The sequence below is a fragment of the Bicyclus anynana genome, chromosome 10 (assembly GCF_947172395.1).
Source record: "Bicyclus anynana chromosome 10, ilBicAnyn1.1, whole genome shotgun sequence".
Taxonomy (NCBI): domain Eukaryota; kingdom Metazoa; phylum Arthropoda; class Insecta; order Lepidoptera; family Nymphalidae; genus Bicyclus; species Bicyclus anynana.
The window spans coordinates 12806142-12826634 of NC_069092.1; the positions used below are offsets into that span (position 1 = coordinate 12806142).

Genomic DNA, 20493 nt, shown 5'->3' on the forward strand with positions numbered 1-20493 from the left:
CTTTTCCACAGCCACTGGATACGACCCTCTCCAAATCTGCATAGAAAATTGCGCGCAATGCAAGAAGATGCTGGGAGCGTGGTTCGACGGTTCCCTCTGCGCTGAATCCTGCCTCAAATTCAGGGGAAAAGTTATACCAGAGTGTGAAGACTTCGCCTCAATCGCCTCTTTCATACACAAAAATTAAAAGTACCCCAAACGTTTGTCTATGGAACATAGACGGAGAGATCAGTAGACCGTAGACAGAGAATCAAACATTTCGAACAAACAGAGAAATTCGTTGCACTCTCGAAATAGATACTAACTTACTAGTGGACTCGAATAAAGAAACAAGATGAGGCAATTCGATATTTGGTGTCATGGTTAAATATGTTAAAATGTTTTATTAGTGAAAAGTAAAACATGATTCAGTGTAGTGTGCCGGTATGGCAAAATCGTATATCTATTGACTTACGCTATGCCACTACTTGTCTATTTACTTATCTGTCTACGCTGTGACTTTTTTTATGGCTTTTGTTAAAACTTGACATTTATTATAAAAATATTATGATAACCGACAAATTATATAGGTTAACATAGCTTATTTTTTACATATTTGGACCTCATGACTATTGAAAAAAGAATATAAACTTTATTAATCTACTATATAGTTTACTTGGTAACGTTAGGTTCTAAAAAAAAAGATAAAAATTGTCTATAGGTTTCTCAGCCTACGCGTCAAACACATTTCATCTATGGAATACTCTTTTGTTTACGAAGTTTAATTTGCGAACTTCGAATGTAACGCCAAAGCATTTAATACTTTAATTGTAATAAGATTTTATTGTTATTTATATAGGGTGAATAATATTTTAAGTATTATAAATAAAAAAAAATCCATTTGAATAAACCTTTTATTATTAGTAATTGATTGTCTTAACCTAATAATTATTTTAATTTTTTATGCTATTACAAGATATTGTCATATTAAGTTTATTTGGAATCAGATGTAAGTAATATCAATAAAGAAATTATAATTATTTTATGTCAGGAAGACTCATTGTCTTTGGTTGTAGGTGTCAGTTGACAGTAATAGCGCGTATGTGTGCGTGTGTGTATGCGCTTGTGTTTGTAAACTAATGTGACGTCAGCAAAGCAAAACAAGTAAAATGTTATTTATAGTGATGCAGGACGCCGTCTTGAACCTGTTTACCAAATATGAGACGAATATCTAAGCAATCCATAGATTCACCGTTCAGGTGCCGGGTCCATCATACAATCAAAAATTTATTTAACTTAGGTAAGTATGAAAAATCGTATAATTTCGTATAATGGTTTCTTACATTCAATTTGGCTTTTTTATTATGAAAAGTATAAACCCAAACGCACAAATCGCAGATACACTGTTACTTCTGCAAAATTACACTGCTATTTTTACATATACTTTTAATGTATAAAAAAAAAAGTCAATTACCCAATTACAACAAAAACCAAACAGCCTTCCGAAAATAAAAGATCTAGAAACAATGTGTCACAAAATATGTGCCCTTAGTTATAAGTGTACAGTCTGTTATATCATATTGTCTATGATCAAGTAATAGTAATATCTCAGACCAATTATAGAAGGACCTGTATCGCACCCATAGTCACAAACAAAATTGTCTGTCATTTTCTGAAGAAAACATCCAATACTAAACTAGAAGTTTTTGCCCGTTTTTTACACAATTCAGTTACACAAAAAGGTATTTTTACGGAGCTCTTTAACCGACGAACACGATTACAACTATTTAACATCAATACTTTAGAGACAGTTTTTAGAATCGCATTAGATCGTTGATCATATACTTTGACAGAAAAGTAACGTCTAGCGAGGCAAGTCCTATACAATAATTGGTCTGAGAGTAATATTGGCATAGAGAGAGTATCTAATAGAGATGACATGGAAGTATAATACTGAGTGTAATGAATAAGATGTAGATTAAAAAAAAATTCTTTACCGAGTGAAAAGAACACGAGGAAAGTTATTTGTCCTTATCCTACTTTATTCTGCTTCCCACAGTTGGGAACCTTCAAGACAATATTATATTAAAAATAGTCCGGCCGCTCATTAGGTGTGAAATTACATGCGTTTTCTAAAGAATTGAAACAGCGCCCTCTGGTGGCACTACTGAACAACTGTTTCAATTCCATATATAAAAACATTGAAAACATAGACACTATGTTTTCAATGTAAGTATATACACATCGATATATGTACCATATGTATTTAATAGTAAATCTATTAAATGCTCCCTCTACGATTGTTAGTTTTATATCAGGAGATCAGTTGACAGGCACTTCTAGAGACTGGCTTTCAGATTCGGCGATAGATGGCGCCGTCGGCGGGGAGATTTCCACTGCAACAACACACAAATAAAAATAATAAAAAAAAACATACATACAGCCGAACGTAGAACCTCCTCCTTTTTGGAAGTCGGTTAACTACTGTCTACTAAATTTAAAAAACTGTCATCATCCCTATTACTATGACATTGATTTTAAGATTGATGTTATTGTTTTATTTAGTTAGTGTAAATAAACCAATAAATAAAATAAAACAATATTAGCAGGTACAGACAGACTGCAAACAGCAATTTCTGTTAATTATATTTAATATTATTATAATAATTCTGAGAGGAGACTCGAGCTCAGCAGTGAGCCGAATATGGGTTGATGATGAATGTTGATATTTAATATAAAAAGCATTCCGTTACCATTTGACGAGTCTGCGGAAAATTCTGGAATAGTTGTGTCCATTGGTATGTCTGCATTGGACTCCGTAGTTTCTAATGGTGGTAGCTGAAATTAAAGAAAAATTACTTTTCAGCATTCTGTTCCCAAGAATAAACTGTTTACAAGAAGTTCATAATTACTAACTAAATAAAAAGAAATAAACAAAATTAAAACCCAAGTGTTTGAGATAAAATAAAGATGGCGCCCTTAAAGCAACTATGAGATGACAATTGACAGCAAACGACAAATCGACTACTGCATTAAAAACGTCATCAATCCGCCATTATTACACATGTTAGGAGGTGGACGGAGATAATGAATATTATTTCGAAAGAATTAAAGCAAGTTCGTAGATTTTTATAATCAGAATTAGTAATAATGAAAAATAGATATCAACCATTTTAATGAAAAATAGATATCAACCTAAAGTTAACAATATTGCGTATTTATTCAATTTTTCCAAACGCCAAAACACTGTCTTCCATTTTGTGATGTCATAGTCTTAGTAAACAATAGTAGGAAATAGTAGTCTGGCACTGATATGACGTCGCTCGATCTCGGGTTGGCTCGTGCCGACGCTAGGTGGCGCGACTTGTTTCATAAGGAGTAGGGATTTAGAGAGGGCTAGCGATCAGTTGGCGGGCACGACTTGCGATATAAGGCACTCGTCGTCTGGTCGGCTTCAGTGTACTCGTGGCGTACGAGCCATCCACATTTCTTGTTGTGTAATGCTTTATGGGTTACTTGGGATTGGCGGGAGAGTGACTTGACTAGAAAAGTGGTGTTAGTTAACTGTCAAAGACGTCTTAAACCCTACACACGATGTTCACAAGTGCGTAACTCCACTCAAGGTCATTCTCTGCCATTCTAGGCTCTTATTTTGGTTGCAGTTTGATTTGTTAATTAAGTTGCCCTGACAAATGTTGTGAATCATAACCTTTGTTTGACATTGGTTTTTTTTATTTTTGTAATCCATTTCTGAGTCTGCTAAAACAATTTTTTTTTATACACATCAAATTTAAAGCATCTATATGATGCCAATCACATGTGATTTAATAGTTCAGATCTTATTCTGGTCTATTAAAAGTCATAGAGAATGTCAAATGCCTAGCCTGGTTTAAGAATAAAAACTCACTTCAGGTGCAGGCCTGGCAACTCTTCCTGTAGGGTATCTGACACTGAACGGGGCACACTGCTCGTAGTAACTGATCACAAAGTCCGGGAAGGCCTGTCCTAGCTCGTGTCCCAGGACTACATCCACCTCTGTGCAGTCGTGCCTGGAATTAAATAATGAAAGATTGATATTAATTCTGCTATGATGAGGGAAGCCTGGCCCTGTAGTGGGTAAATAAAATACGCTGAAATTTTTGATGATGTTGGATGATATATATACAGGTTTTTATTACATACAGGTACACACTGGTAAACCCGAAGGGGTTATGTTTTTCGTGCATATCTTGTATGTATGTAATATTCTTTATTACCTCATAACTTCCAAACCGCTGAACGGATTCACATAATTAAGATATTGTTAATAATAATAATAAGCCCTTTATTTTGTGTTAAGAAATTACAGTATTATATACATTACATTTTGTTTTAATTATTTTTTTTTTAAGAATGTCTCTTAACATAGTGTGCCTTTCGGCATAGGCCTCCTTCAGCGACTTCCACTGTTCTCTATCTAATGCTTTAAGTCATCCTCCCATCTACAGAAGATATTGTTAAATTCGTCTTAATAACCCAAGTGTTCTTAGATAGATAAAGTTAAAAAAACCAACATGACGACTGTGAGATGCTACAGACTCGAGATATTTTTTTTTTAAATATTGCGATATGGGTATCAAATTCTAGCGTTTATGAAGAGGACCTTAATGACATATATGGTATATTGTCATTGAGGTCAAAATATGCGAGGCAGTTGACCAGGTGCGACCATGTTAGGCAGTTGGGTTTTTATTTTCTTAATTATTTACTTGTTGTTTTATACAATCGAACTCTCACAGAAAATTCAAATAGAAAGATAGAGATAGCTAACTTAAATGAAACATACCACTTAACCAAGAAGTAAAGTGTGCCGTGGAACAGTTGCCCGGCGAGGATTTTCTCCGGCTGTAGTCCCCGAGACAGACCACGCGGTTTCTCAATCTCCTGAAAATTATATAAATACAATATATTAATAACTCCACGCATTTAAATTGTATATAAATATAATATAACAATAATAATTTATTTGCTGAATTGTCCGTCTTGCTTATTTTATGGCTATGCATGGTTCTGCTCCAAGATACAATTTAATAATAATAATAATAATAATAATAATAATAATAATAATAATAATAATAAGCCCTTTATTTTGTGTTAAGAAATTACAATTATATATACAATACATTTTGTTTTAATTTTTTTTTAAAGAATATCTCTTAACATAGTGTGCCTTTCGGCATAGGCCTCCTCCAGCGACTTCCACTGCTCTCTCTCTAATGCGACCCTTCTCCACTTTGGACCTGCTGTGAGCTTTAAGTCATACTCCCATCTAATGAACTGTTTACCCCGATTCCTTCTGCCATCTCTAGGGTACCATTCCGTCACCAGTCTGCTCCACTTCCCCGTAGTGTCCCTTAGCATGTGGCCTGTCCATCGCCACTTTTGCTGGTCGACACGAGTTAAAACATCGGTGACCCCAGTTTTAGTTCGAAGGTCAGTGTTTCTTACCCTATCCTTTTTCTTGTGGCCAGTCATGCTCCTCTCCATGGATCGTTGGCACCTGGCCAGTTTAGCCCTTTGAGCCATGGTGAGCGCCCAGGTTTCACAGCCGTATGTTAGGCATGGCAAGATACACGTGTTGAAGGCCTTCCTCTTAATTACCATGCTCAGTTCCTTGGATTTCATTATCTCCTTCAGGGACCAATATCTTTTCCAGCCAACGGCAATTCTCGTGCTGATTTCTTTAGTCATTTGGTCCCTGAAGGTAACAACTTGTCCAAGGTATGTGTATTCTTGCACATACAATAATGGGTTGTTATCAATGCCGATGTTGACCTCAGTACTGTTCGTCATTAGTTTGGTCTTCTTTGTGTTCATTTTGAGTCCGATTTTAATGCTCTCTTCATGTAGATTCGAAACCATGCACCCGAGTTTGATTGGATCTTCTTCAAATAGTACGAGGTCATCTGCGATCTGAGATGATTAAGTTTTTTACCATTAACATTGATTCCGAAGTCTTCCCATTCTAAGTTGCGGAATACGCTTTCCAACACGGCTGAAAACAGTTTGGGGGATAAAGGGTCCCCTTGTCTGACACCTCTTTCAATTTTAAACTCGTTTCCTAAGCTTTCTAGTTGGATTTTAGCTTTATTGTTGTTATAAATCATATTTATGATGTCAATGTATGCTGCGGGTACTCCTTGCTGATCTAAACTGTCTAAGAGGGATTCATGGCTTAAACTGTCGAAGGCTTTGGCGTAGTCGATAAACGCTATGTATATTTTTTTGTTATGCTCCGTGTATTTTTCGAGTATTTGTTTGACAGTGTGGATGTGGTCGATTGTAGAAAATCCTTTTCTGAAGCCCGCTTGTTCCACTGGCTGTTGTTCGTCCAGAGTTTTAGTGATTCTGTCAAGTATTATCTTCGCAAATACTTTGTACACATTAGACATCAGACTGATTGGCCTGTAGTTTTCCAAGTCGTTTTTATCACCCTTTTTATGCAGTAGAATAATGTGGGATTTGGTCCACTGCTCTGGAATTTTGCATTTTATTATGATTTCGTTGAATAGTTTTGTAAGGATAGGAACCAGTTCTTCCATTGTACCCTTTAGCAACTCGTTTGCTATTCTATCCGGCCCTGGAGATCTTTCTGCTTTTTGGCTTTTTATTGACTTTTCAACTTCGCATTGTAATATTTCAGGTATTGGTTCCTCAGGGTTTACCCGCGTCGGCTCCAAAAGTGTGCCACTCTGTTTGGTCTTTGCATTGTGACTTTGTGTTTGTGTGGCATAGAGCTGGCTGTAGAAGAGCGTGGCTAGGTCCTTGATATCCTTTCTTTTCGAAGTAGTTGTTGTTTTCCTTTTAAGCCTAGGTATCCATTCCTTCCCTGATTCTCTTAGTTCTTTCAGCGCCTTTTTCACTCCTCCCGTCCTCGTTATGTGGCGTTCTAAAGTCTTAAGTCTTATTCTTTTCCTATCCTTTCGTATATTTTCCCTTATTTTTTTTACTTTAGATCTGTTATCTTTTTAATTGATTCCTTTCGCTGTTTGCTTGATATTAGATCTTTTCGGTCCTTCAATAGATGTAGGGTGTAATCGCTTAGTTGGTATTTATTATTTTGTTGATTTCTGTAAATGTTGATTGTTTTAAGTCTATTTTCTAGAAGTTCATATTTTTTTAGTGGGTCTAATCCTTCGTTTGTAATTTGCTTTTTGATTTCTTCAAAGTGGTTTTCATCTACAAGGGTCGGAAGCACTTTCTGTTCATATCTATGATTTTTCATGTGATGTCTCGGTGTTTTGATCTGTTCCGTTCTTAATGAGCAGCGCACCATTCTATGGTTTGTGTTGAAATTTAGCTTGTTTATGACCTTTGTGTCAGTGAATGCTTTAGGGTGATTGCTTATAATATAATCAATTTCATTTTTATAGGAACCATCGGGTGAGATCCAAGTCCATTTATTTCGTGAGTTTTTCTTAAAAGTTGAGTTAAGAACTGTGAGATTATGTTCCATGAGAAATTCAACTAGTTTTTGGCCATTGCGACTTCTTTTTCCGTGTCCGAACTTTCCAAGCACATATTCTTCGTTATTTTGTCGGGCCCCAACTTGGGCATTGAAGTCACCCATAAGTAGGATGTGCTTATCTGCGTTGGTCCTTATTGCTCGTGACATCTCATCATAGAAAGACTCTAATACTGCCACATCAGATTGTTCGGTTGGCGCGTATGCTTGCATGATCGACCATTGCTTTTTGTATCCTGGTATTTCTATGTTGAGTATCGCTAGTCTGTCGGAAATTCCAATCAATTCTCGTATGTGTTTCTTCAGAGACTGTTTTATTAGGAAACCTACTCCCTTTTGACCGCCTGGTTCTCCTTTTTGGTATAATATGTACTTTTCATGTTCTTCTATCGTTTCGCCTGCTCTTCGCATTTCACTGATGCCTAGTATATTGTAGTTGATTTCTTCCAGAGCTTCTTCAAGTTCTAGAAGGCTTTCTTGGGTTCTAAGTGTTCTGGTGTTTAGGGTTGCGATTTGTAATGTTTCACATCTTTTGTTGTTTTTCCTAGCTGGAGGGTTTTGATCGGACATCCCACGGTGATCAGCCGGATTGGGATCTTTTGCTGCTTTGTTTGTTGTGTTTTTAGTTGTGTCGGTTATGATCTTCCGGTTCTTAGCGTGCAGATTTAGTTTTTTGGAGTTTGAGTTTCAGATAGTGTGTTTGTTCTGTAACGACTTGTGAATTCGAGTTTGTTTGCTCTGTTTATTTTGTTTGGAGCCGTTAGGCTATCTCCCTCTCTATTTAATTGTATGTTTTCTGGTGTTTTTGTGGGCGAGCGTTTTCGTTTATCTTGACTTTTCCCTGGCTTATTTTTTTTAATTATGAGTTTATCGTAGCGTATAATAGCCAAGTTTCCTTTCTTTATCTCGTCTTGTTGAGCTGCTTTTAGCTCTTTTCTGACTTGCAGGACATCCTTTGGGAAGTCTTCCGTAGCGTACACATTATCTGGAAAGTGTTTGTTGTTCTGTAGGATCGCAAGTCTTCTCCAGGTCAGGGTAAGTTTTATTAATATCGGTCTTTTTTTCTTGTTGTCTTTTCTTCCCAGCCTGAAAGTCTCGCTTATTTCCCATTTGTCAAAGTCTTCTATTTTCGCAGCCTTTGACATGTCGTTAAGGGTTTTCAGGACCACCTCCATAAGATTAGAGTGATTCTCTTCCCGCTCCTCAACGCCGTGGAGAATAATATTATTTTTCTTCGCAGTTTTTTCCAAGTTATGAAATTTTTCCTTCAAAAATAGCACAATAGCACAATCCAAGATACAATTTATCTCTATACCAAATTTTCTCCAAATCGGTTCAGTTAGTTTAACTGTGCAAATATAACAGAGAGTTTGCATTTATAATATGAAGTATAGATTTATAAACAACATACCTCAACTTTCTTCTTCTTCTCCCCCCGTTTGGCTCTCTTGCGTGTGGACTGCCCCTCATCTTCCACAGGTAGAGGAGCGGCCTCTCTCTCTCTTTTCAGACGTGCCTCTTCATATGCTGATATAAGTTCTGGACAGTCCAGATTATCTTCTGGCTCCCATGTGTTGTCTTCACTAAAACCATATTTAACATTGATTTATTTTTTCAACAATCACACCATAATTTGGTTTAGAGTAAATTCTTTGCAAATTCGCAAATTACGCGCTGCAGGTGAAATTGTTTTGTTTTGCGTAAAACGTTAAACAAAACTGTTAACATCACATCTCCACATATGTGTTGAGCTGAATGTGTCCAATATGAATCTTTTGACACCTCACTCATCAAAAATGGGTCAGTAGTTAAGGCTATGGTGGCACATACATACATACATAGACTGCCAAAATCATTACCCTATCTTTTGGCTTTGCTGTAGTCCAGTAAAAACAATACATATAAAATAAATTAGGTATAAAATGACATGAGTTTTTTTTACCTTCATTTCTAATTTGTTTGTTGAGAAACATTGAATATTGAATTTGGCTTTAATATAAAAAACACTTAAAGTTGTTTTATGTTTAAAGAGTAATGTGTATACTAAACAAGGGACTTACTCAGAATAACCTTTCCACTTCAGCAAATATTCCACTTTGCCATTCTTGATCCTTCGATCTAGAACTTTCTCCACAGAGAATTCTTCATGTCTGCCACTCGAAGGCCCAACACCTTCAGAAGGCCCAGCTGTGGTAGGCTTATCTGTCTCCATGGGTAGCACAGGCTCCATGGGCGTATCAGCAGGAGGAAATTCCAGTGAATCCATTGTTTAGCTAAAACATTAAATTAAAAATAGGCTGATAATGAATAGCTTATTTATAATGGCCCACTAAACGGAAAGTGCAGTGTTGGACGACCAACCACTAGGACTGATGAAATTGGGCGTCACAGAAGGCTACTGGACACAGGTGAATCATGACTGAAGTGTTCAAAAGTTTGAAAGAGGACTATGTTATGGAGTGAATGTCCATCGGCTGACAGTGTTTATGATGATAACTGTAGGCCCAGCCTCTCTGTGGCTATAATGTTTGACTATTATAACAATCAGTGTCAACTTAATTAATCACTCTTGGAATTAAGGAGCTCTCCAGAGCACAGGGTTTTACACCATCAACCCTCCAACTGCTATTACGAACTTATTGGAAAAAATAGAAAAGTCAGAAAATAAACTCATCCACAGACAACAGTAGTAGATTTAAGTAGGTACGTTAACTTTTTTAAAATAAGATAAGAATTTATCAATTTCGCTCTTGTATTCTGAGAATTTCGCAAATGACGCGCTGCCGGTGAAATTGTTTTGATAAGTAAAAACATAAACACAACATTTAAACCTAATGATTAGTTGACTAACCTGTTGGTAGTTAAATTACTTCCAATCTTTTGAAATATATATGTTAATTTAATAAGCTATATCCATAAAATAAGAAAATTCTTGAGAAAATGTATTTTACTTACAATATTTACCAATTGCAATTTTCCACAGACGACAAATGAAAGGCAATTTCCTGAGATGACAAGACCATAGACATAGACACAGATTAATAGATACTAGATTTAGAGTATTGGTGGTACTCTGTGGTGGTGTTCGACAACAATGTATTATGGCCTATAAAAACTAGTATCCAGGGCCGTAAAATAAATTAAAAAAAACAATGGTTCTTCTTTACATTGCTCAGACCATGTAAATAACAGGACCTGCCTCGCAAAGATCAAAAATCTATGATCTAACGCGTTTATAAAAACTGTTGCTATAGAATCGATGTTTCATTGTTGTAATCATTTTCGTCGTGTACCTATAGAGCTCCCTAAAAATGCCGGTTTGCGTAGTTAAATGGCATAAAAAACGGCCAAAAACTTGTAGTTTAGTAAAAGATGGAGTAATGTTTCATTTGAAAGTATTTAAAACTTAATTTTATCAAATTTGTAATAAAAACAATTAATAAAAGAATCGATTCTTTTGACGAAACAGCCAAACATCGATCAGTAATAGAATATTCTATGTATTTAATTTGTGGATAGTCTAAGCAATGTGTTTGAGCAATGTGTGTGAGTCCCCCTCAAAAACAATTTTGTTCGTGAATTTAAGTGCGATGCATCTCCATTTTCTAATTCCTGTATGCTTTGTTGACAAGAAAAGAAAGATCTCGTAGAATCCTTTAACGATAAGACAACTTGGGGCTTACTATGTAAGTTTTTTGGAGTCTAGTCTGATGACTGTTGACCTTAGACCATTAATAACTGGACGTGGTTCGCTAACCGTTACCCCTCTGGCAAAGATCAAAAATCTATGATCTAATGCGTTTATAAAATCTGTTGCTACAGAATCGATGTCTCATTGTTATAATCGTTTTCGTCGTGTAAGGAGCTCCCTAAAACTGCCGGTTTGTTTAGTTAAATGGCATAAAAAAACGGTCAAAAACTTGTAGTTTAGTAAAAGATGGAGTAACGTTTCATTTGAAAGTATTTAAACCTTAATTTTATCAAATTTTTAATAAAAACAATTTATAAAAATAATTGATTCTTTTGACGAAACAGCCAAACATCGATTAGTAATCGAATATTCTATGTATTTCATCTGTGGATAGTCTAAGTAATGTCACAGTAAATATGCAAGCAGTAGTTTGACTTCATACTAGACATAGATGATACATTATATATTGAGATAGATACGCAACTCTCATTTCAGTTAAAAAAGTTATGTACCGTGATCACTAGATGGCGCATTCTAATTAGATTTATTGGCTACGCATAGATGGCGTTCTCTCTACGAGTACAATCTATATTTTAGTTGTATGACTATTGCTGTTTGTTTTCCTTAATTCCTATATATTATTAATGAAAAAAATTTAACATAAACATAATATTTACAAAATCACCTATTTCACTATATAATACTAATATACCCAAATATTTAAAATTGCCAAATTTTATAAATATATAGAAATAAGGAAAACAAACTGCAATAATCCTTCAAATATTAAAGGATTTTTAATCAAAGAAAGAAAAGAAGATTCTTATTATTCAACGATTTATTTTTTCTTTTGTGATTATGAAAATATCTTAATGCACTTGCACCAACTATGAATATTGACGTTTATGATTATAAATAACCACTGATAACATCTACACACTGGTCACCTTTAAAAACACGTAAAATTGCTGCCGACATTTTCGCCACGCCGTTTCGCGACACACCGGGCCGCCTTCTGAGCATAATTCCAATGGTGGTCGAGCATGTTCCATGGTTAATTATTAACTATGCACACCAAATCCACAAGTAATACCCATTATAATCACTTATTTGTACCGATTACATCTTATTTTAATATTTTTCGTTCACCACTGTCACCAAGTTTCAAACAACATGTCACTATAGCAACAACAGAAAAAATTCAAAGACAGCTAAACTCATAAACTGTCAAATTTGAAACTATATTTTTTTAAACTTTTTAACTAGTCTGAACAGGAGTGATTTTAATCAAATAATGTGCTTCATGATCATGCGTGCCATCTATATTGTGCCTGAGAAAACTTCGCTTAAGTTTTTGTACCGTGAGCGCTGGAAGGCAGCACTTCATACAAAATATTTTACGTAAGCGAACTGTGCGGAAGTTTCACCCCCATGATACTAGAGGTCGAAACGCGAGCTATACCTCAATTTCAATTTCAATGGCACATTATGAAAGATGGCACTCTAGACATCTGTCGAGCGTGTCATCGCCCTGGGGAGTCCCTCAGGCATATTGTGTCCGGGTGTTCTCACCTTGCTAACGGCGAATACTTGCACAGACATAATCAAGTAGCCAAGATAATCCACCAACAGCTTGCTCTTCAATATGACCTTATCGATTTTGAGATGCCTTACTATAGGTACGACCCAGCGTCAGTTCTTGAAAATAGCAGTGCATTGCTCTACTGGGACCGAACGATTATCACTGACAGGTATATTGTAGCCAATAGACCTGATATAGTGCTAATCGATCGGTCAGTGCGTCGTGCAATAATTGTTGATATTACAGTTCCACATGACGATAATCTGGTTAAAGCCGAAAAGGAAAAAGTATCAAAATACTTGGACCTTGCTCACGAGATCACCGCCATGTGGAATGTTGAGTCAACTATTATTGTTCCGATAGTTGGTTCAGTCGATGGTCTTATAGCGAAAAGCTTCGACCAACACCTTAAGAAGCTTTCGCTTAACTGTTGGATCAAGAGTCGGATACAAAAAGCAGTGATTCTTGAGACGGCGCGTATTGTGAGGAGGTTCCTCACTCTGGAGCCCTGACCACCGGTTGCTTGGGCACTCAAATGTCCCGCAGCGGGAGGGTGATTTTTTTTTATAAATTTTTAATAATGTTTTGTATTTTATACTTATATTGTTAAAAATAAAAAAGAAGTAATAAATAAATGAGAGTAACTTAATTGCTAACATAGAAAAAAAAATTAAAACTGTTACTCTTATTAATTGAAAAACTTGTTTAATGTAAGGAATAATAAAGGCTTCGAAATTGAGAAAAACATAAGGGATTAAAGGGCTAACATAATCTACGGAACCCTACACTGCGCGTGGCCCGACACGCACTTGACCGGTTTCATATTTATATCATCAATTCATATTTTTTAGGGGGACAACTCAATAATTAAGGCGATTTTAGGGGTTTTTGACACAAACTTTAGGGATAAATATTTTGGAGAGTTGGTAACACTGGTCCAAACAAATTGTCAGTATCAATGTCAACTGTCATGTCTGCTTAACCTAACCTCTAAGTATATTTTTTATTTTTATAATTATTAAATATAATAAAAACTAAAACGTAAAGTACAAACACATTAACACAAAAACTTAATTATAATTAGTACTTTATTAGATTATTAATAAAGTTAATTTCGGTTTGTACATTCAGCTTATTGCATAGGCAGAAGGAATATCAAGTAATCTCAAGTTGCCCTGTCCAAGTATTAAGAGGCCCGAAGTTATAGAAAGTACCTAACCTAAATCAAAATGACTGAAGCCGCACCGTTTAACAGTAGTACAGCCTTTTGTGCTAAATGTGGCTCTATATTGCCTCTTATGGAAGAGTTTGGAACTGTTGAATGTTATACATGCAAATCGGTTTATGACCCTGTAGGTAAGTCGATTATCCAGGTTTTGACTGTAATAATATGATAGTTTAGGTTGCTGCTAGTTTCTCTGCTTCTTCTTTCCTGGGCCTTTTCCGCACTTGGCCACTAGGGGTTGGCCGTTGTCCGTAGGTCCACCTGGTGCTGATCCCCGCTGGAGTCACTCCAGCCAAGCGAGCTCGCTTCAGAAGCTTAGTAGGCTGCCCAGGTCGCTGAACGCCTCTTGGAGTGTTGCTGGGGATCCAATGTGTGCTATGCGTTGTTCAGATACACCTCCTGCTTTTAAGCATAACATGTATCGGGGTTCCTCCTTCCTCCATGCATGCTCTGCAAAGAGGACTGTTGGTTATACCTAGAACCGAAAGGTGTTTATTTAGTTAACAGTGCCTTGTCATTAGTTCCGTTACTGTTTTAAGTGTGCTACGATTGAGGCTTGGTAAAGCTTCTATTGTGTGTTTGCAGTAATTTGTGTTAGCCCATGCCGCTAGTTTATAAAGTGTAAGATTTTTTTTAGACTAGGAGTTATAAGATCTTGCATTTTTGGAACGCTTTGACATTATAACACCAAACTGCGCAATTGTCATTAACCTAGCTGGGATAAAACTATATGTCTCTATCTGTCTATTTAAAATTACAAACAGGCTCTTACAAAAGAATTTATTGTTTAGATGCCAACATTAATAATAACTTAAAATAGGAACAATGTAAAAAATAATTTAAGTTTCTAATTCGATTACTCCCAAGTTGCATGTTTATACAGTATACTTTAGTAACTATAGTATCTATATACCTGTAATTATTCAATAATGACATGATTATAATGATTTTTTTGTTTAAATATTTATTGTTTAATTTTCCAGCCTTTGGTAATATAAAATTTAACTACACTATACACTTCAACGCAATATCATCTATCAACACAGATAATGTATTGAATTTGGATAACCCTGAAGGGCCGGTGGTGGAGAGGAAATGTCCAAAGTGTGGTAACGACAAAATGTCCTATGCAACGTTGCAACTACGATCAGCTGATGAAGGGCAGACAGTGTTTTATACATGTATATCTTGCAAGTAAGTCATCAATACGGCATCAACCCATATTCGGCTCACTGCTGAGCTCGAGTCTCCTCTCAGAATGAGAGGGGTTAGGCCAGTAGTCCACCACGCTGGCCCAATGCGGATTGGCAGACTTCACACACGCAGAGAGTTAAGATAATTCTCTGGTATGCAGGTTTCCTCACGATGTTTTCCTCCACCGATTGAGACACGTGATATTTAATTTCTTAAAATGCACACAACTGAAAAGTTGGAGGTGCATGCCCCGGACCGGATTCGAACCCACACCCTCCGGAATCGGAGGCAGAGGTCATATCCACTGGGCTATCACAGCTCATCATAAGTCATCAATAGCCTTATATAATAGCCCTCTATAGGGCCAGGCCTATTTCCTTATAGGAGTAGAAATGGAGCTTATAACCACCATGCTGCCCAAGTTGACAGCCTCTGCGGTGCAGATGATTACAAGACTTGAGGATCTATATCCCTGGCTGGGCATGTCTGGCTTTAGCCGTGGCTAGTTACCACCCTATTGGCAAAGATGTACTGCCAAGCAATTTAGCATTTGGGTCGGTTAGTTGGGTTAGCAAAGTATAAGGTCTTTGCTCAGACGCCCTTGGAAGGAAAAACGAAATACAAAGACATAGGTTTAACAGTAGAATCTGATATATTTATTTTATACAACATTACTCTGACAGAGATTTATTTATTTCCAGGTACAAAGAAACGGAAAATTCATAACAAGTGCCATCTATTGCTGAATTTAATATATATACTGTATATTGTAAAAATAAATGACATGATGTGAAGGTGTTTTATGGATTTTAACTTTTTACATAAAAGGAAATAATGAAACAGTAGAGTGCGCTATACTAAGATGATCTCATAAAAAACATACTTACAGCCGAACGTAGAACATCTTCCTTTTTGGAAGTCGGTTAAAAATCGCTTAAATATAGCCAACAAAATGGCGGCACTTGATTAGTTCCGATTTTGGCCACGAGCAAACGAGCGCGCGACTAGACCTCTGTACTGTAGTCTGTAGCAATGTATCTTCATAGATAAAATTTATTTTGTTGCAGTAAAAAATATTGTCTGCTCAGATTTACTAGATATTCGATACATAATAAATTTTTAATTATAGATTTTTCTTGTTTTCTTTAAGGCTTTGCTCCAGAAATACCTACTAATAGATACCTTACATTAATCCCTAATAACTGACAATATTTAACTTTAATAAAATTCAGGTATTTTTATTAAATTCACAATATACTCGGCACTAACTAAATTAAATAAAAATGTCAAAATTCATTTAATTTCTGTCGTTTTAAAGATGCATATTCTTTACATCTAAGGGCGCTTTTAGTGTCACGCGGATTTGCTCACGCACGCGGGATTGGACCGCATGCGTAAAATTTCACGCTGCGGATCATACGCAGCATGAGTTTCAGTTTGCTACGGGCTGCGTAACGGTATAGACGTGTTCAAAAATGATCAATGTCAGAAGAATATCTATCGCTTACATACTTTACAAACGACGAAACAAGAAGACAAGAGTACATGTTGATCCCTTTCTTGAAAATAGGCTTCTTGCTGGGGCGTTTGTTACACACTTTGGAAAACTACAAAATAATGAACGTAAATTTAAAAATTACTTTCGAATGTCCATTCGTTCTTTTGATGAACTGTTGTGTAAAATTGAGAATAAGCTACAAAAACGCAGTTTACGAAGGATTACAATACAACCGATTGAGAGGCTCGCTATTACATTAAGGTAAGTTTTAAATTTTAAATATTTAATTTCCTGCTATGATTTAGTGGAAAGGGATTTGAACAGGTAGGATAAACGTACCAATCCCAAACCAGTAAAGGACTTTTTTGACTTCAAATTACTGTCATGTGTAAATTTACATGTGCAAAAAAAAATTTTGTCATGTACTCTGGTCAACTGCAAAAATGTTAAACAAAAATCAAATCAATGATTTTTTCGGTAGTTGACCATCGTGGTCAACTATTGAGACATCATACAACACATGTTCTAGTAATTATCCAGTCTAAATAAACGGTATAATAATGATTTTTTGTTTGAAATATCGTAAAGTAACGCGTCATTGGTTATTAATTGTTGAAATTTCATAAAATAAGATTATTTTACTCATAAAATGTCACCATTAACGTGGAATCATTCCTACCTTTCATCACACGCTACTTATTATAATATAGATAAAAGTTATAGGTTTGCACATGACAGTAATTTAAAGTCAAAAAAAGTCCTTAATTGGTTTGGGATTGGTACGTTCAACGTAGGTGGATACACAATCCTTTTTTTTATCTGATAAAGTACACATGGCCACAGATCAAGTTACCCAAAACCAGCATAAATGGAACTCGCGCCTTGCGTATTATCATACTTAGGTAACCCGTCGGAGTCCCGCTTATACTGGATTTGAGTAACTTGATCTGTGCCGTGTGTACAACCGCACTCATATGACTAAACATACAATTAATGAGAAACTGGAGAAAAAAAGTTAATCGTACTCATTTTAATAAAAAGAGTTTTATTCATAAATTAAAAAATCAAATTTTACATCATTCATTTCTTTGTAAATTTGTATCCTGAGCGTTGACATTTCTTTCGCCTGTAGACGATGTTGTTGCTGGGGTATAAATTACGTCATAAGACGTGATATTAAACAAGCCGCTTTCAGTCGAAATAAGAGTTTCATTGTCATTCACTGCAGCAGAACTAATAGCATTGTCGTTAAGACTCGAAGTATCCTGGATTATACTATTGGTTTGGTAATCTTGATTTATCGGTGACAAACTGTCAAGCTCAGTAAAAGCACTAGAACTTGTTGTAGGTATGGGACTGTAGTATGCAGGTTGTGTTTGACTTTCCATTTCCATAACTATATTTAACACTTTTGTTCTGAACATTAGTTTTTGATATCTAGTGAATCTTTTTAATGAAGGCTGCAGAGACTGAAAGAAAGCCAAATCCTCACTTTCTAGCTCCAGTTGATTAGACTTTAAGCATTCTAATAACTGTGCCTCAAATTCAGATGGTGCTTGCTTTTTAGATTTTACTTGTTTTTGTTTTGATGTTGGGTGAGAACTTTCTTGACGTGAAGTATCTGGTTGCGTGGACTCATTACGTGTTTCTAAATTACGTTGTGATGTTAGTTGAGAACTTTCTTGACGTGAAGTATCTGGTTGCGTGGACTCATTACGTGTTTCTAAATTACGTTGTGATGTTAGTTGAGAACTTTCTTGACGTGAAGTATCTGGTTGCGTGGACTCATTACGTGTTTCTAAATTACGTTGTGATGTTAGTTGAGAACTTTCTTGACGTGAAGTACCTGGTTGCGTGGACTCATTAGGTGTTTCTAAATTACTTTGTTCAGACATTTCTTCACAGAGTGACTCTTCTCCAGCAGTTTCCGTTGTACTGTCTAAGAAAGTCAAAATGTCATAGTAAGAATATTTCTTCTTCTTCTTACTCCCAGAGCCGGATGGCTGATTTTTTTCAGATATCTTGTCTTTATGGTAAGTGTCCCTTGCTGTTCGCCAGCGTTGTTGTATTTTCTTGTCTGAAATGACAAAATATAATAAGTAAGTGGCAAAAGTACACACAGTTTCAGATCAAGTTACCCAAAACCAGTACCAATAAACGGAACTTGCTAGGGCCTCGCCGGGCGGCGAGTCGTCTACGATAATAAACAACGCATGAGTCCTGTTTATACTGGTTTTGGGAAGCTTGATCTGTGGCCGTGTGTACAAATCTGATATTAGTTGGATATGATAACATTTTCGGCAAATCATAGAAATCTAACGTAGCTATAGTACTGTAGTTAAAACGAATTAAAAACTTCTAGCGCTAGCTACTTCCGTGCCCTTTCACGGGTATTTATTTTTCTTCTGAAGTAAAATTCGAGCGGTGCATGCTGTCTTATGTCTGATGTCAGCATTATTAATATATTATGTTATCATATTATTAATATATTGTTTTTGTTTTCAGATATTTGGCAACTGGTAATACATTCACTGATCTACACTATTCCTATATGATTGGAATTGCAACAATTAGCGAAATAGTAAGACAAGTTTGTTACATAATATGGATTGAACTAAAGTCTGAATGTATTCCACAGCTTAATGGGATCAAATGGAAAGAAATCGCAGAGGGATTTCTCACATATACAAATTTTCCTAATTGCTTGGGTGCTATTGATGGAAAACATATAAGAGTGATTCGGCCGCCGCACAGTGGATCACTATATTTTAATTATAAGAAATATTATTCTGTAGTGCTCCTCGCAATGTGTGATGCTGATTATAATTTTACATATATTAATGTCGGTACCAGTGGAAGCAACGCCGATTCAACCATCTTTAGAAGGAGTCAATTGTATACGAAACTGGAAAGTAACACGTTGGGTATCCCTGACCCGCAAGAGTTGCCTATTATTTGCCCCGAAGTAGCTTATCCATCTAGTGTAAGAGCAAAGTTGCCGTTCGTGATAGTGGGAGATGAGGCATTTGGTTTATCATCACATATGATGCGGCCTTATGCTCGTGATAATTTACCTTACAAAAAGAAAATATTTAATTACCGTCTGTCCAGAGCTAGAAGGTACATAGAATGCACTTTTGGAATTATGTCAAATAAATTTAGAATATTTCACAGATCCATGACTGTCAAGTTAGATCTAGCACAATCAATAGTCAAGACGGCATGTCTACTTCACAATTTCATAAGGAAACGGGATGGCTACATGGTCAGCCATACATTTGTCACAAATGGTTTTACGGGACCACTACCCAGGCAGCAGACTGAAAGTAGTAATACGTCGGCAAGTAATATCAGAGATATATTTGCAGATTACTTTATCAATGAAGGAAAAGTCTCCTGGCAACACCGATATATAATTAATTAACTAAACTCAAAAGGTTTTAGAAGGTTTTTGATGTTATTTGTGAATTAAATAATTATGCTTATATTAATAAAGTAATGATGCTTGTATAAATAAAATAATGAACCAAACACATACCCGCCACTTTTCTTTCCTCTTCGCTCAAATTTTCGTAGTTAGGTGCCAATTCCTTCAAAATATCTCTCCATGCAGCCTCCCTCGCGTCCCTGTTTTTGTATAATTCATTGCGTTTATCCCACAAAACGGGCCGCAGATGAACTTCAATGATTACTCGTTCTGTATCAATTTTCATTTCGGTAGTACAATACGGCGCGTGCGCCCCGCTCGACTCTAAAATGGGCACTGAAGTTGTAGGCAGCGCTTACGCATGCGGATACCCCGCACCGGGGTGACGCCCCG

The 20493-nt window shown here is 36.2% G+C and overlaps 4 protein-coding genes across 6 annotated transcripts; 2 read left to right on the forward strand and 2 right to left on the reverse strand.

Moving 5' to 3' along the window:
- Window positions 1-879: 879 nt before the first annotated feature.
- On the reverse strand, window positions 880-10564 carry LOC112046932 (chromobox protein homolog 3). Of its 2 annotated transcripts, none has more exons than XM_024083787.2 (7): window positions 10439-10564; window positions 9544-9756; window positions 8895-9066; window positions 4805-4902; window positions 3887-4028; window positions 2733-2817; window positions 880-2375 (listed from the first exon to the last, which is right to left on the reverse strand). In XM_024083787.2, exons 2-7 carry the CDS (start codon window positions 9747-9749, stop codon window positions 2302-2304), a joined length of 777 nt encoding a protein of 258 aa, XP_023939555.2. In that variant the 5' UTR covers window positions 9750-9756; window positions 10439-10564; the 3' UTR covers window positions 880-2301. The 2 variants fall into 2 exon arrangements, with proteins under 2 accessions (XP_023939555.2, XP_023939554.2); XM_024083786.2 differs by having other exon boundaries at window positions 10335-10482.
- A 3158-nt stretch (window positions 10565-13722) lies between these two features.
- Window positions 13723-16305, forward strand: LOC112046933 (DNA-directed RNA polymerase I subunit RPA12). Of its 2 annotated transcripts, XM_052884036.1 has the most exons (4): window positions 13733-13797; window positions 13888-14112; window positions 14965-15175; window positions 15877-16305. In XM_052884036.1, exons 2-4 carry the CDS (start codon window positions 13986-13988, stop codon window positions 15899-15901), a joined length of 363 nt encoding a protein of 120 aa, XP_052739996.1. In that variant the 5' UTR covers window positions 13733-13797; window positions 13888-13985; the 3' UTR covers window positions 15902-16305. The 2 variants fall into 2 exon arrangements, with proteins under 2 accessions (XP_052739995.1, XP_052739996.1); XM_052884035.1 differs by having other exon boundaries at window positions 13723-14112.
- Window positions 16306-16518: 213 nt separating this feature from the next.
- On the forward strand, window positions 16519-20208 carry LOC128198470 (uncharacterized). Its single transcript, XM_052884038.1, has 2 exons — window positions 16519-16934; window positions 19179-20208. The coding sequence occupies exons 1-2, from the start codon at window positions 16651-16653 to the stop codon at window positions 20095-20097; spliced, it is 1203 nt and encodes a 400-aa protein (XP_052739998.1). The 5' UTR covers window positions 16519-16650; the 3' UTR covers window positions 20098-20208.
- On the reverse strand, window positions 17696-20416 carry LOC128198471 (uncharacterized). Its single transcript, XM_052884039.1, has 2 exons — window positions 20212-20416; window positions 17696-18750 (listed from the first exon to the last, which is right to left on the reverse strand). Exons 1-2 carry the CDS (start codon window positions 20384-20386, stop codon window positions 17750-17752), a joined length of 1176 nt encoding a protein of 391 aa, XP_052739999.1. The 5' UTR covers window positions 20387-20416; the 3' UTR covers window positions 17696-17749.
- Window positions 20417-20493: the final 77 nt, after the last annotated feature.

What these genes read in the sequence shown, in the direction of transcription:
- LOC112046933 (XM_052884035.1), top strand. Translation starts at nt 13,986, where the DNA reads ATGACTGAAGCCGCACCGTTTAACAGTAGTACAGCCTTTTGTGCTAAA. An exon ending in ATCGGTTTATGACCCTGTAG is followed by an intron (nt 14,113 to 14,964) that starts GTAAGTCGATTA and finishes TTAATTTTCCAG; the next exon opens with CCTTTGGTAATATAAAATTT. An exon ending in TATACATGTATATCTTGCAA is followed by an intron (nt 15,176 to 15,876) that starts GTAAGTCATCAA and finishes ATTTATTTCCAG; the next exon opens with GTACAAAGAAACGGAAAATT.
- LOC128198470 (XM_052884038.1), top strand. Translation starts at nt 16,651, where the DNA reads ATGATCAATGTCAGAAGAATATCTATCGCTTACATACTTTACAAACGA. An exon ending in AGGCTCGCTATTACATTAAG is followed by an intron (nt 16,935 to 19,178) that starts GTAAGTTTTAAA and finishes TTTTGTTTTCAG; the next exon opens with ATATTTGGCAACTGGTAATA.
- LOC128198471 (XM_052884039.1), bottom strand. Translation starts at nt 20,386, where the DNA reads ATGAAAATTGATACAGAACGAGTAATCATTGAAGTTCATCTGCGGCCC. An exon ending in AGAGGAAAGAAAAGTGGCGG is followed by an intron (nt 18,751 to 20,211) that starts GTATGTGTTTGG and finishes TTGTCATTTCAG; the next exon opens with ACAAGAAAATACAACAACGC.
- LOC112046932 (XM_024083787.2), bottom strand. Translation starts at nt 9,749, where the DNA reads ATGGATTCACTGGAATTTCCTCCTGCTGATACGCCCATGGAGCCTGTG. An exon ending in AGAAGAAGAAGAAAGTTGAG is followed by an intron (nt 4,903 to 8,894) that starts GTATGTTGTTTA and finishes TATAATTTTCAG; the next exon opens with GAGATTGAGAAACCGCGTGG. An exon ending in TTGCCAGGCCTGCACCTGAA is followed by an intron (nt 2,818 to 3,886) that starts GTGAGTTTTTAT and finishes CTTTAATTTCAG; the next exon opens with CTACCACCATTAGAAACTAC.